The sequence below is a fragment of the Elgaria multicarinata genome, chromosome 5 (assembly GCF_023053635.1).
Source record: "Elgaria multicarinata webbii isolate HBS135686 ecotype San Diego chromosome 5, rElgMul1.1.pri, whole genome shotgun sequence".
Taxonomy (NCBI): Eukaryota; Metazoa; Chordata; class Lepidosauria; order Squamata; family Anguidae; genus Elgaria; species Elgaria multicarinata.
This window is the reverse complement of record NC_086175.1, coordinates 79,479,163-79,491,388: the sequence shown is the minus strand read 5'-3', so window position 1 is coordinate 79,491,388 and position 12,226 is coordinate 79,479,163. Positions and strand designations below refer to the sequence as shown.

General features: G+C 41.2%; 1 protein-coding gene across 3 annotated transcripts in view; it reads left to right on the top strand.

Moving 5' to 3' along the window:
- Window positions 1-11,909, top strand: part of NCAM2 (neural cell adhesion molecule 2) — a 299,824-nt gene extending 287,915 nt beyond the window's left edge. For 2 of the 3 annotated variants that reach the window (XM_063126744.1, XM_063126746.1), the window contains 3 exons: window positions 2,691-2,895; window positions 5,396-5,515; window positions 10,888-11,909. In XM_063126744.1, coding sequence (XP_062982814.1) covers window positions 2,691-2,895; window positions 5,396-5,515; window positions 10,888-10,999 — 437 coding nt within the window. In that variant the 3' untranslated portion in view covers window positions 11,000-11,909. Of the gene's footprint in view, window positions 1-2,690; window positions 2,896-5,395; window positions 5,516-10,887 lie in introns of those variants that run through there. The other variant, XM_063126745.1, reaches the window with a different exon arrangement.
- The last annotated feature ends 317 nt before the right edge of the window (window positions 11,910-12,226 follow it).

The window sequence follows — 12,226 nt, the reverse complement described above, 5'->3', positions numbered from 1 at the left end:
TACTGGCTGCTTGGACCATTTATCTTTGTTTTAATGCTTGTTTACATAACCTTCTTCTAGCAGGATTTTAGGGCAGCCTCCTGGCATAACATAGCCACCAGCTTCCTACTCCTGATCCTATCTAGCCACATATGGTTATTCCAAAGAGAAGTAATAGCTTCATCTTTGGGCCTTAGCTATTCACTTTCTCCTCAGCTATTTCCTAATCCTTCTATAACCCACACACACCAACGAGCAGTGCCACACCCCGTGTCCTGCTTGCCTAGCCCTGGGGGGGGGGTCATTGCAACGAGGGAATAGCAGGACACATGGCTCGCCCCAATTAGTGGAGGCAAGGTGGCGCCACAGGTTGAGGGAGGAGTCTTCGAGGGCTTATTGATCCATTGACCTCCACACTCTGCCTCTTCAGATCGTGGCTCCCTCCCTAGATGCAATGTGGGCTTCTGCTGATTATCCTTTTGGGGGCTGAGTAGAAATTTTTGTCTCCTAGTTGAATTGCCCTGACTAGGAGTATTTTTGCCTACTTCACACTGTTAGTGGGTCGGTGGTGTCTTAAGCTAACTGGGAGATTGATTTGGATTGTTAGGTCAATTGGTCACAATTTTCAGTTAGGCTGGGGGGCAGGCACAATCAGGGAATTCAGGGATGGTGTGCATTCTGTGGTACAGTGACGGTGACAGGTGAGCGCTGAAGGCCCCCTGCTGAGGATTTTACCACCCCAGTGGGAGGATAAGAGTTACCTGTGAGGCCAACTCACCTCATCCATCCAGTGTTTTACAACATGGGAGGGGGTGACACAGGAAGGCCTCCCCTCCCCAAAAGTGGCAGTCCTATTGGTGGCGATCTGATGATGCCACTTGATAGGAATGGAATGTTTTCACCCAATAACAGCCTTGCTAGTTGTTGGCTGAGTTAGCAGCCCGCCCAGTTAGTCCTTTGCAGATTTAATTTGAATAAATGTGGACCAATTTTACACCATACTTAGGTGTTTTGGCTCTTTATTTCGCCTCATCCATTCGCAAAACCTTCTCCCTGACTCTAACAACAGACTGACTGAATCTCCAACAGTCAACACTCTTTTCCACCTAGCTGGAATTTTAGCTGATCAGAATTGAATTAACCTGATCTCTCTCTTTCTCTCTCGCTCTCTCTGCCCCTCCAGAATGTCGCCAAGTAGCTAATACCAAAAGAGGCCTTCAACACAGTAACAACTCTGTTTCTTAGGCCTACACAGATGCATTATAGCCTCTCAGAGGCCCCCCAAAGTATTTATAGAAGAATAACAGTTATATAAATGGCACGTCTTCACTGAGGGGCTGTGTTACCTATCTGTATCTGTACTGGTTTATGGGGTGTGAAGAAGTTAGAGGCAATGGAATGTCAGTTCCACAACAGAGAGAAAGGGGAAGATAGTGGAAAGGTGTAGTTTTACACTGTTCTTCTTCTAGGAGAGAGTGATATTGGTGTTCATTCTAACGTTGGTTTTGGTGAAGTCAGTTAGTATACAACACTAGGTATTTTGTTGTTTGGTTGGGCCCTTTTTTGAATGGGGATTGAAATAATTGAATTTGGAAAGAAATTTATTTTTAAAGGAATTTTTAATATACGCCTTCAAACAGCCCCCCTATGCATCACTTGTGATTTTGTCTGCTGAAGGCCAACTGTATGGTTGAGCAGCCTGAAGAAAAGTTTTGAACCAATTTGTATTCTACTTTAACTCAAAATAAACTTAATGCACTGTGCACTTGTTCTGAAGTAAGTATAAAAATATATTTGGCGTTCATAAAGTATGAACTATTAGCTTCACAATAAACTTTGAAATGTGTCTATTTGTACTGCTAACTGTAGCATTTTCACACACTATATGCATATAACTTTTCCATTTCATTCAACTGTGGTATGATGGGATTTGACAAACGATCTATCAAATAGTACATTTTTTTAAAAAAAACTTTGAGCTATAATGTTTTTCCATCTCTAAAGTACATCATCAGCATTTAAATTTTATAGCTAACTTTTTTTTATCAGTTCTGTACAAATAATCACTCTTTCAAATTTTCATGTAACCACCACTTCTTAAAGTTAAGAGTACTAATACATACAGTGGAAAACAATTCCTTCACTAGATAAAAATCATAAGTGCCTTAATTGCACTCCCGATAGACTGAAGGCTTTGAGTTCAGAGCCTGCCACCAATCGTATGCCCTCTTGATAAGAGCCAGGCAGGGCAAGAACAGGACAGAGGTAATTTTGCTTCCATTCCTTCATTTAAAATGCAAAAAGAAGCTAGACAGGACTCCAAGCCCTCCTAGCTGACTTGACTTTTGGTGGAGGAGACTAGAGAGCCTATAGGATCTCCCCTCCCCTCCCCACCCGCCAGCACACACCCTTTTCTCTCTCTCTGACTTCTTTTATGAGGTTCTAGTTGTGACCTTCTACAAGAAACTTTCTTCAGCAGCTTGGAGGGGGAAGGGGTGGGGAACAGAACCACAATGGCATCTTCTCTTCCATCCTCATAACTCTGTCCATGGGTGTGGAGGAAGTGATTTGCAGCTTTCTATGGGAGTGCTCTCCCCAACATTTGTGGTATAACATTATACCTGCCATCAATACAAATAAAAATCTTGCACTTGTGAATTCTTCACAACAGATTAACTGAATCACCTCTGTCTATTTTGTTTGTTTTCTAGACACGCTCTTCAATGGCCTTGGACTCGGAGCAGTCATTGGTCTAGGTGTTGCTGCCCTTTTATTAATCCTTGTTGTGACTGATGTCAGCTGTTTCTTTGTACGGCAATGTGGATTGCTAATGTGCATCACCAGACGAATCTGTGGAAAGAAGAGTGGCTCAAGTGGGAAGAGTAAAGAGCTAGAAGAGGGAAAGGCTGCCTATCTGTGAGTATCAGTTGCAGACATTTATTTATTTATTGCATTTCTATACCGCCCAATAGCCAAAGCTCTCTAGGCGGTTCACAAAAATTAAAACTATTCAAAGTATAAAACAACAGTATAAAACCATGATATAAAATGCAACATAAAAGCACAATTTCTTCACTAGAAAAAATCATAAGTGCTTTAAGGGTTCAATCCTATGGATTGTGCTCCCAATAGACTGAAGGCTTTGAGTTCAGAGCCCTCCACCTATCGTATTACATAGGGTTGACATTTAGCGAAAAATTGATCATTTAGCTTAACACTGATCATCCACAGGGGTCCTTCTCCGTGAGCCCCTGCCGAAGGAAGTGAGGCAGGTGGCTACCAGGAGGAGGGCTTTCTCTGCTGTGGCACCCTGGCTGTGGAACAAGCTCCCCAGAGAGGTTTGCTTGGCGCCTACATTGTTTTCCTTTTGTCGCCAGCTGAAGACCTTTTTATTTTCTCAGTATTTTAACACCTAATTTAACTTAAATTTTAACTCTGCTGTTTTAATTTCATATTTTAACCTATATCAATTTTTGCTGTGTGGTTTTATCCTGGTCGTGCTTTTTATATCGTATTTTGTATTTGTGTTTTTAAAGTGTTGGTTGTTTTATTATGCTCTTCATGGTTTTAATTTTTGCGAACCGCCCAGAGAGCTTTGGCTATTGGAAGGTATAGAAATGAAATGAAATAAATAAATAAATATAAATAAATTGCAAATCCTTAGCAAACTGCCATTAAATAGTATGAAGTGGAGTTTTCAATACCATGCAAAGACTGTTGTTGAAAGAAAAACGATCTATGGATCATTTAGCTATGACATTGTTACAATTCAAAGTTGCAATTGAGGCTTTTTTGAATAGGTCGCACTGGCACAAATTGTCTCCAGAGAGGTCACTAATGTCTATGTAACCGTTACAGTTAAATTCTGTACAGGTTTACTTGGAAGTAAATCCATTAAATCCAATTAGATGTATTCCCAAGTATAAATGAAGTGCAGCTGTAGAGCCTGTTCCTAAACTCTCACTCTCTTTTAAATAATAATAAACCAATGGTGCAATTCTATACATATCTACTCAGAAGTGAGTTAACTGGGGCTTTCTCCCACGTAAGTGGGTATGGATTGCAACCTAAGAGTCAATAAAATACATAGGGCCTACTCTATGCATTGCATATAGTTCTATGCTTTTTTTATAGACTTTTGTTGTTGCATTCAGTCTTCAACATGAGGAGAGGCCATACTTCAGAAGGAGAGCACACACTTTGCCTGCAAAAGGTACCAGCTACAATCTCCTGACATCTCCAGAAAGGAATGGGAAAGACTTCTTTCTGAAACTATGGAGAGCTGCTACCATTGAATATAGACAATACTAAATTAGGTGGGCCTAATATAAGGCAGCTTCCTAAGGCAGACACCAGTGAGTGGAGGTGGAATGGGGAGGAGCAAAGGATAGAAGAGGGGTTATTAACCTTGTGCCTCAGCCCAAATTTGATGCTGCTGCAATGGAAAGCAGGAGGGCCTTCCAACACATTACTGAAATGGGGTGTCAAGTCTGTCCAAACATTTAGTTAGAACTCTGGACATCTTGCCATCACTTTATAAAAACATGTATTAGGTATTAAGGAACAGCATTTTAATGTATCCATATAAGTTGAAACAATAATATGGGTCCCATATGTTATGCTGAACATATCTGTCCCATATGTTATGCTGAACATATCAAGTATAAAGTCTGCATTTGTTAACCTCAGTGACAGCTTGGATATTGTTGTTTTTTGTTCATTTTGTTGTAGAATAATACATGAGCATCTTCAGCCATGTACAATCCTGTCCAGCTGTCCCCTGACTATAAAATGTTTTTCAACAATTAGAAGAGAGGAAGGATGTTGTGGTGAGGAGTGTCAGCTCCAGTGGACCACAGCAGGCCCATGTCAGCCCACATATGGGGCCTGTTTGCTGCTGTCCCCATCACTTGGACCCCCTGGCATGTGGGGCTCTTGGATTTCTGCCCCAAGTTCCAGACCTAGCTGCAGTACTTATCTATTCATAAGTAAGCCCCACTGAAATCAAGGTGACTTATTCCCAGGAAAGTGAGGCAGCTTAAATTTATTACTTACCTTAAATATTTGTTTTTAAATATTACTTTTGTTTAAAATGTATGTTAATGGAACAAATAACTTCAATGTGAGTACTTCCAACATGTTTTGAACAAGGTAAAAATGAAGATGGTAAAAATGGTGAAATATTTTATCACTTTATATTGTTTTTTATTTCTTTGCAATGATTTGATAGCAAAATTTTGACATTTATAAAGTTTAATGTATTTTGACCAAAACACAACAAATATTTTTGTGGCACCTTAAGAATAACAAATTTATTCTGCCATAAGCTTCCATGGACTGGATCCAGTAACTCAACTACCCCTCTGTATTTTGATCTCTCCCTAAATGAGTCTAAGTATCTTTTAATATTTTTTAGGAAAGATGGATCAAAAGAACCAATAGTTGAAATGAGAACAGAGGATGAAAGAATTACCAATCATGAAGATGGAAGCCCAGTAAATGAACCCAATGAAACAACACCATTAACAGAACCAGAGTATGTAACCTGACATTTTAGTAACTTGGTCACAGCTATTATTTACAATAAGTATATTTCATTTGCAGTTGGAAAAGTACAACAGTGACAATGTGGTATGTATTAGTCAATATGATAGATTGTTAAAAGCAACAGCAGTAATTTCTTAACTCTTAGAACACTGTAATATTCAAAGGTGGGTGCTGGCTTACCATTTCTGCTGTGTGTACGATATGGGTTGTGTGAACTGAAAAATATGGTAAAAAATTGAATAAATATAATATTACATAAATAATTATTATGACATATCTCCAGAATATAACATCTCCCAACGTAATCATAACTTATTTGTTCCTTTCAACAACATATGAAACATCTTTTCTAGCTCTTGCATGCTCTTAAAGATATTTGTTGCAATCCAGGTGAAGGTAGTTAAACTTATATTTCTTTATTTCTTTATTTCTTTATTTATTTATTTATTTATTACATTTTTATACCGCCCAATAGCAGAAGCTCTCTGGGCGGTTCACAAAAATTAAAACCACAGTAAAACACCCAACAGTTTAAAACACAATTACGAAATACAGTATAAAAAGCGCAACCAGGATAAAACCACACAGCAAAGTTGATATAGGATTAAAATACAGAGTTAAAACAGTAAAATTTAAATTTAAGTTAAAATTAAGTGTTAAAATACTGAGTGAATAAAAAGGTCTTCAGCTGGCGACGAAAGCAGTACAGTGTAGGCGCCAAGCGGACCTCTCTGGGGAGCTCGTTCCACAACCGGGGTGCCACAGCGGAGAAAGCCCTCCTCCTAGTAGCCACCTGCCTCACTTCCTTTGGCAGGGGCTCACGGAGAAGGCCCCCTGTAGATGATCTTAAGGTCCGGGTAGGTACATATGGGAGGAGGCGTTCCTTCAGATAACCTGGCCCCAAACCGTTTAGGGCTTTAAATGTTAATACCAGCACTTTGAATTGGGCCCGGACCTGGACTGGCAGCCAATGAAGTTGTAAAAGGACTGGCGTAATGTGATCTCGCCGGCCAGTCCCTGTTAATAACCTTGCTGCCCTGTTTTGCACCAGTTGAAGTTTCCGGACCGTTTTCAAAGGCAGCCCCACGTATAACGCATTGCAGTAATCCAAACGAGAGGTTATCAGAGCATGGATAACTGTAGCTAAGCTATCTCTGTCCAGATAAGGGCGCAGCTGGTATATCAGCCTGAGCTGATAAAAGGTGCTCTTTGCCACTGAGTTCACCTGTGCCTCAAGTGACAGTTCTGGATCGAAGAGCACCCCCAAACTACGGACCCGATCCTTTAGGGGGAGTGCAACCCCGTCCAGGACAGGGCAAACATCACCTCGCCGGACAGAAGAACCACCCGCTAACAGTACCTCCGTCTTGTCTGGATTGAGTTTCAGTTTATTAGCCCTCATCCAGTCCATTACCGTGCCCAGGCACTGGTTCAGAACAGCCACTGCCTCACCTGGGTTTGATGAAAAGGAAAGGTAGAGCTGGGTATCATCCGCATATTGATGACACCTCAGTCCACATCTCCGGATAACCTCCCCCAGCGACTTCATGTATATGTTAAACAGCATAGGGGATAAGATAGAGCCCTGTGGAACCCCATGGCTTAGGTGCCACGGCACAGAGCAATAATCCCCCAGCACCACCTTCTGGAATCGGCCATCCAAGTAGGAGCGGAACCACTGCAACGCAGTACCTCCAACTCCCAGCTCAGACAACCTATCCAGAAGGATACCATGGTCGATGGTATCGAAGGCCGCTGAGAGGTCCAGGAGAACCAACAGGGTCGCACTCCCCCTGTCTCTCTCCCGACAGAGGTCATCCCACAGGGCGACCAAGGCAGTTTCCGTTCCAAAACCAGGCCTGAAGCCCGATTGAAATGGATCTAGATAATCCGTTTCATTCAAGAGTGCCTGGAGTTGTCCTGCAACCACCCGCTCAAGCACCTTGCCTAGGAAAGGGATATTAGCCACCGGCCTGTAGTTGTTAACATCTTCCGGGTCCAGATTAGGCTTCTTCAGGAGTGGTCTAATTACCGCCTCTTTTAAAGAGGCCGGCACCACTCCCTCTCTCAAGGAGGCATTTACAACCTCCTGGACCCAGCCGGCGATCCCCTCCTTATTTGATGTAATGAGCCATGAGGGGCAAGGGTCAAGCACACAGGTGGTCGACCGGACTTGGCCAAGCACCTTGTCCACATCCTCGGGCCTCACTAACTGAAACTCATCCAATAAAACTGAACCGGACGGCGCTCTGAACACCTCTACTAGTGGAGCTGCATTAAGTGTGGTGTCCAATTCATGACGAATCTGAGCGACTTTATCTTCAAAGTGCCGTGCAAATTTGTCACAGCGTGCTACCGAGGGTTCCACATCTCTCGCCCTGGCCCAGAGTGTAACAGGCCGCGAACCACCCGGAAAAGCTCCGCCGGACGACACTGAGAAGACGCAATGCTGGTGGAAAAGAACTGCCTCTTTGCCACCCTCACCGCCACAGAGTAGGCTCGATAGTGAGCTCTAACCCGTGTTCGATCAGACCCAGCACGAGTCTTCCTCCACCTGCGTTCTAGCCGTCTCCCCTCTTGCTTCATTGCCCTCAGCTCAGGTGTATACCAAGGAGCTGACCGGGCTCTGCTCAGAGGGAGAGGACGCTTGGGCGCGATCGTGTCAACCGCCCGAGTCATCTCTGCATTCCACAGAGCGACCTGGGCTTCGACAGGAGCACTGGCCATATCAGCAGGAAAATCCCCCAGAGCCCTCTGGAATCCATCGGAGTCCATTAGCCTCCGGGGGCGGACCATTTTAATAGGCCCCCCACCCTTGCAGAGGGGAAAGGCCGCCGAGAGTCTAAACCTCAGTAGGAAGTTTGAAATCAATGAAGCTTAGTCAACACTATCTTGTTCCGTTTAATTCAGTGTGGCAAAAGCACAATGAATTTAGCTGAATTAGTCAATCAAAGATGATGAAATGTGTAGCAATTATGCTGCTCTTCTATTATTTCCTATCTCCATACTTACACTGGGAATTACATTAACAATACCTTTTCAGATATCCAGTCATATCTGATGGACATCCATCAATCATGTAGTGGGTATGTGAGGGGGCATCTGAGTCTGAAATTGGTAATAGGGACAACCATATGAAGTTTTGGGTGGGTTCACACATCAACCTAAGCCACCCTGCAAATAAGCCACCATGGGTTGGCTCTTTGTGGAACAACCCACAGTACTACTCCCAACCATTGTGCTTGCCATGCCTTCTCTCCCCCACCCCCCACATTCCTCCTTGATCCTCTCACCGGCTCCAGCACGTATCCCAGGCACATTTGCAGCAGAACTCCTCACTGCCTCAGTCCCTACGTCAGCACCCTTTGTGCAATTGTTCTTCTGGGGTTGTTGGCTAACAAGGGACACTGCCTGCTCCCCCTGCACATCAGCTTGCCAAATGGAATTTATTTTCTAAGCTGCATTTGCTAACTTTGTTTTTCATTTCTTTTTCGGGACCTTTGGTGTTGTGGGAGAGTGCAACTCCAACTCTTTGATATTTAGCCAAGCATCTCAGTATTCCTCTCTTTCAGTTCTGTACTTCCATTGCTAGCTAGGGAAAGCCTTTTTTAAAAAAGCCTGCTTCATGTTATACTAAAGTAGGCACCCCAACTCCCAAAGCATCTTCTCCGGCAGCTGTCAGCCAGTTTCAGCAATCTCCCGCCCCCTCGCCCCTCCTGCTTGTCACTTGTCTCCATTGCTAGCTATCACCTCTTGATACAGAGTAGTGATTGGGACTGGTAAACACACACAAATGTCATAACAAAGCAGAAAAAGAAGGAGAAAATTGACCTTCATGATTTTTAAGGACATGGGACAAAGGGCGCTGAGAAGCGATGAGGGAGCAAGATCATGAGGAGTGGCAGGGGTTTTGCTGCTCTGGCCAGGTGGCCCACAATAACATCCGCCTGCTGGGTTCAGAAAACATGACAAGCCAACATCAACAACCCTAAAACAACCCATGGGTTCTCAGGGTGGCTAGTTTGTGAAAAATGCAGTAACCACATCAGGTTCACATGACACGACAATCCACCCTGGCTGACATACCCATGGTGGGTTGTCCTGCCATGCAAACCAGGTCCTTAACCCTTGGTTCCACAGAACTCAAATTATGAGTCATTATCTCTCCTGGGAGTCTGCAGTAGCAGCCAACAAAATGATTTGAAACTGAGAAATGTATTGAATTTCAAAATATAACAATAAATGATTTTAATTTCTAATTCAGTCTTGGAGCTTTAAAAGTTAAGAATGGGTCAACTCAACGTGCAGTAAAATTATTGTTGTCAAACATTTATGAGGATATCTGTTTTGCAAGCTGCATTGATGCTACAAAGTTTATTAAATTAAATAGAAACTCGATAACTGTGGCCCCAAATGACACAGAACAATAGAAATGAATTCACTGTTTTTCAGACATGAGACAAACAGTTTTTTATTGTGAGCACTTCTTATCTCACTGTGGAGAAAATCTTCTTTGTATAGACTTTAAACTACAATAGGGTTCATAAGAAATGTCCTACATAATCAAGGATGGTTTATTTTGGCAAAGTAACTGCCCCGTTCTTATGCCCTCATTGTGCTAAGAAGATTGATGCATGCAAACATGCTTTTGTGTGAAAAGAACCACTGCCATCAATTTGAACTACATCTAAATGAGTATGGGGATGTACATCTGAATGTGAAACTAAATGTAACACCATTTGATTGTGTAAATGATTTTTAAGTGTGAATAGCAGAAGTGGCAGAGGCTGATCCCCCAGAGATTGAGTGAGTAGGACTTTAACCCTTTGCACCCTGCCAGGTGCAGTTCCATTCTGAATCAGGAGACCACTGAAGGAATCATTCCATGGGCATGAAGGACAACAACAGAATCCATCAGTAAAACACAAGACAAAATTAAAATTGGTGCAATCTTATGTACAATCATGCCAAAATTACTTTTTGCAACCTGCACAGAAAGAAACAGATGCAAAAGAAAGCTTTACAAGCTAAACTTACACAGTGCTCTCTACAAAATTTGGAAATCTAACATTGAAGAATAGATGATTCCAATTCATTAATTCAACTTTAGAAACATGACCAAATAATTTGGAACTCCAAAATTCAGAGGGAAAAAACTTGGATAGGGAGCATTTGGAGGGAAGGGAAATGTAAATGTAACAAATAAATAAAAACTAAATTTATATTGCAAGAAAGAATGATCATCTCAAAGAACCAAGATTTATATTATTATTATTATTATTATTATTATTATTATTATTATTATTATTTTGAAGCATAGTTTGCAATTGTAATATTTTGGTTCTTCTCATTTTTTCATAGGAAACTGCCATTAAAGGAAGAAAATGGAAAAGACGTTTTAAATTCAGATACTATAGAAATCAAAGTTTCTAATGACATCATCCAGTCAAAAGAAGATGATAGCAAAGCATAATACCACACTACAGCTGTCTAAAGGGGAAAAAGGCATTTGGATTCAAATAAATCTGTGACCAAAACTTTACATCTGACCTTTGTGGGCAATTTAAGATGGAATAATTCGTAGAAGTAGAACAAACTACTTCTGTCAATTGTCCGTTTTCATTTTATTTCAATTGTTTTAGTCTGTAGTCCTGGCTGACATCAGTCCCGTGGTCTCAGTTTGGCAAATCAGCCGATATAAATACTGTAATTTATTTTATTGCTGAAGAAATCTATTTATAAAACATCAAGATACCCCCTTAGCCACAGACTGTACATGAGGCAGCTGTACCAATTTTAATGGAAATTAAACCCATGAGAAAAAGTGCCATATACATTTATATTTGTTTGTATTTGCAATTTTAAAAGATTTTTGTTGCCTTTAAAAGAAAAAATATATATAAATATATATAAATATAAATATATATATATAATATATCAGTCTCAGTTAGAAATTAGATATATGTGGCTCGAAAAGGCTAAATAGTGACCTCGGCTGCAGCTGACCTTTGACACAACAATAGACTGAACTTTCTCATGATGATAGCCCTGCACTTCACACCAATTCTTAATTACAATGAAGGGTTCATAGGTTTGATGTACAGATTTTAACAAAGTTGTGAACTATTTTGATGAAGATATTGATCACATCCTAACTATCAAAGTCCACAGAAATTTCAGTGCTTCAGATATTTCGTATTTATGTTTGGAAGATTGTGTGTAAGCTAAACATGTCAAAAACTTATTTGTGTAAAAATAAGACTCCTGACCTATGACCATAGCACTCAGCTTCAAAGGAAATCTTACAACAATAAATACAAGCTCAACTGAGTTGCCTCAATGTATTTATAAAACATAATATTGTGAATTCTTTGTTTTCAGTCATTTAGTACAAAATAAAGCACTTTGTTTTAATATAATATAAAGGTATTGCTCTAAACCCAAACACCAAGATCCAAACAGCTACTTTGGGCTGGATCATTCCCAGTGTGTATTTAAAAAGAAAAAAAAAGGGGGGGAGGAGTTCTCCTTGTGGACGGTAGGCTCTCTCTTCTCCATATCACAAAGCATTAAAAAAAAAAACAGTTTTAGAAGATTTTTGCCATACAGTGCAGGGAGTTAGTAAACTGTGAAGTATTTTTCCTAATCTCCACACTTTTCTCTGTTTTTAGTCGAGGAACAACAGCAGCTGCAGCAACAA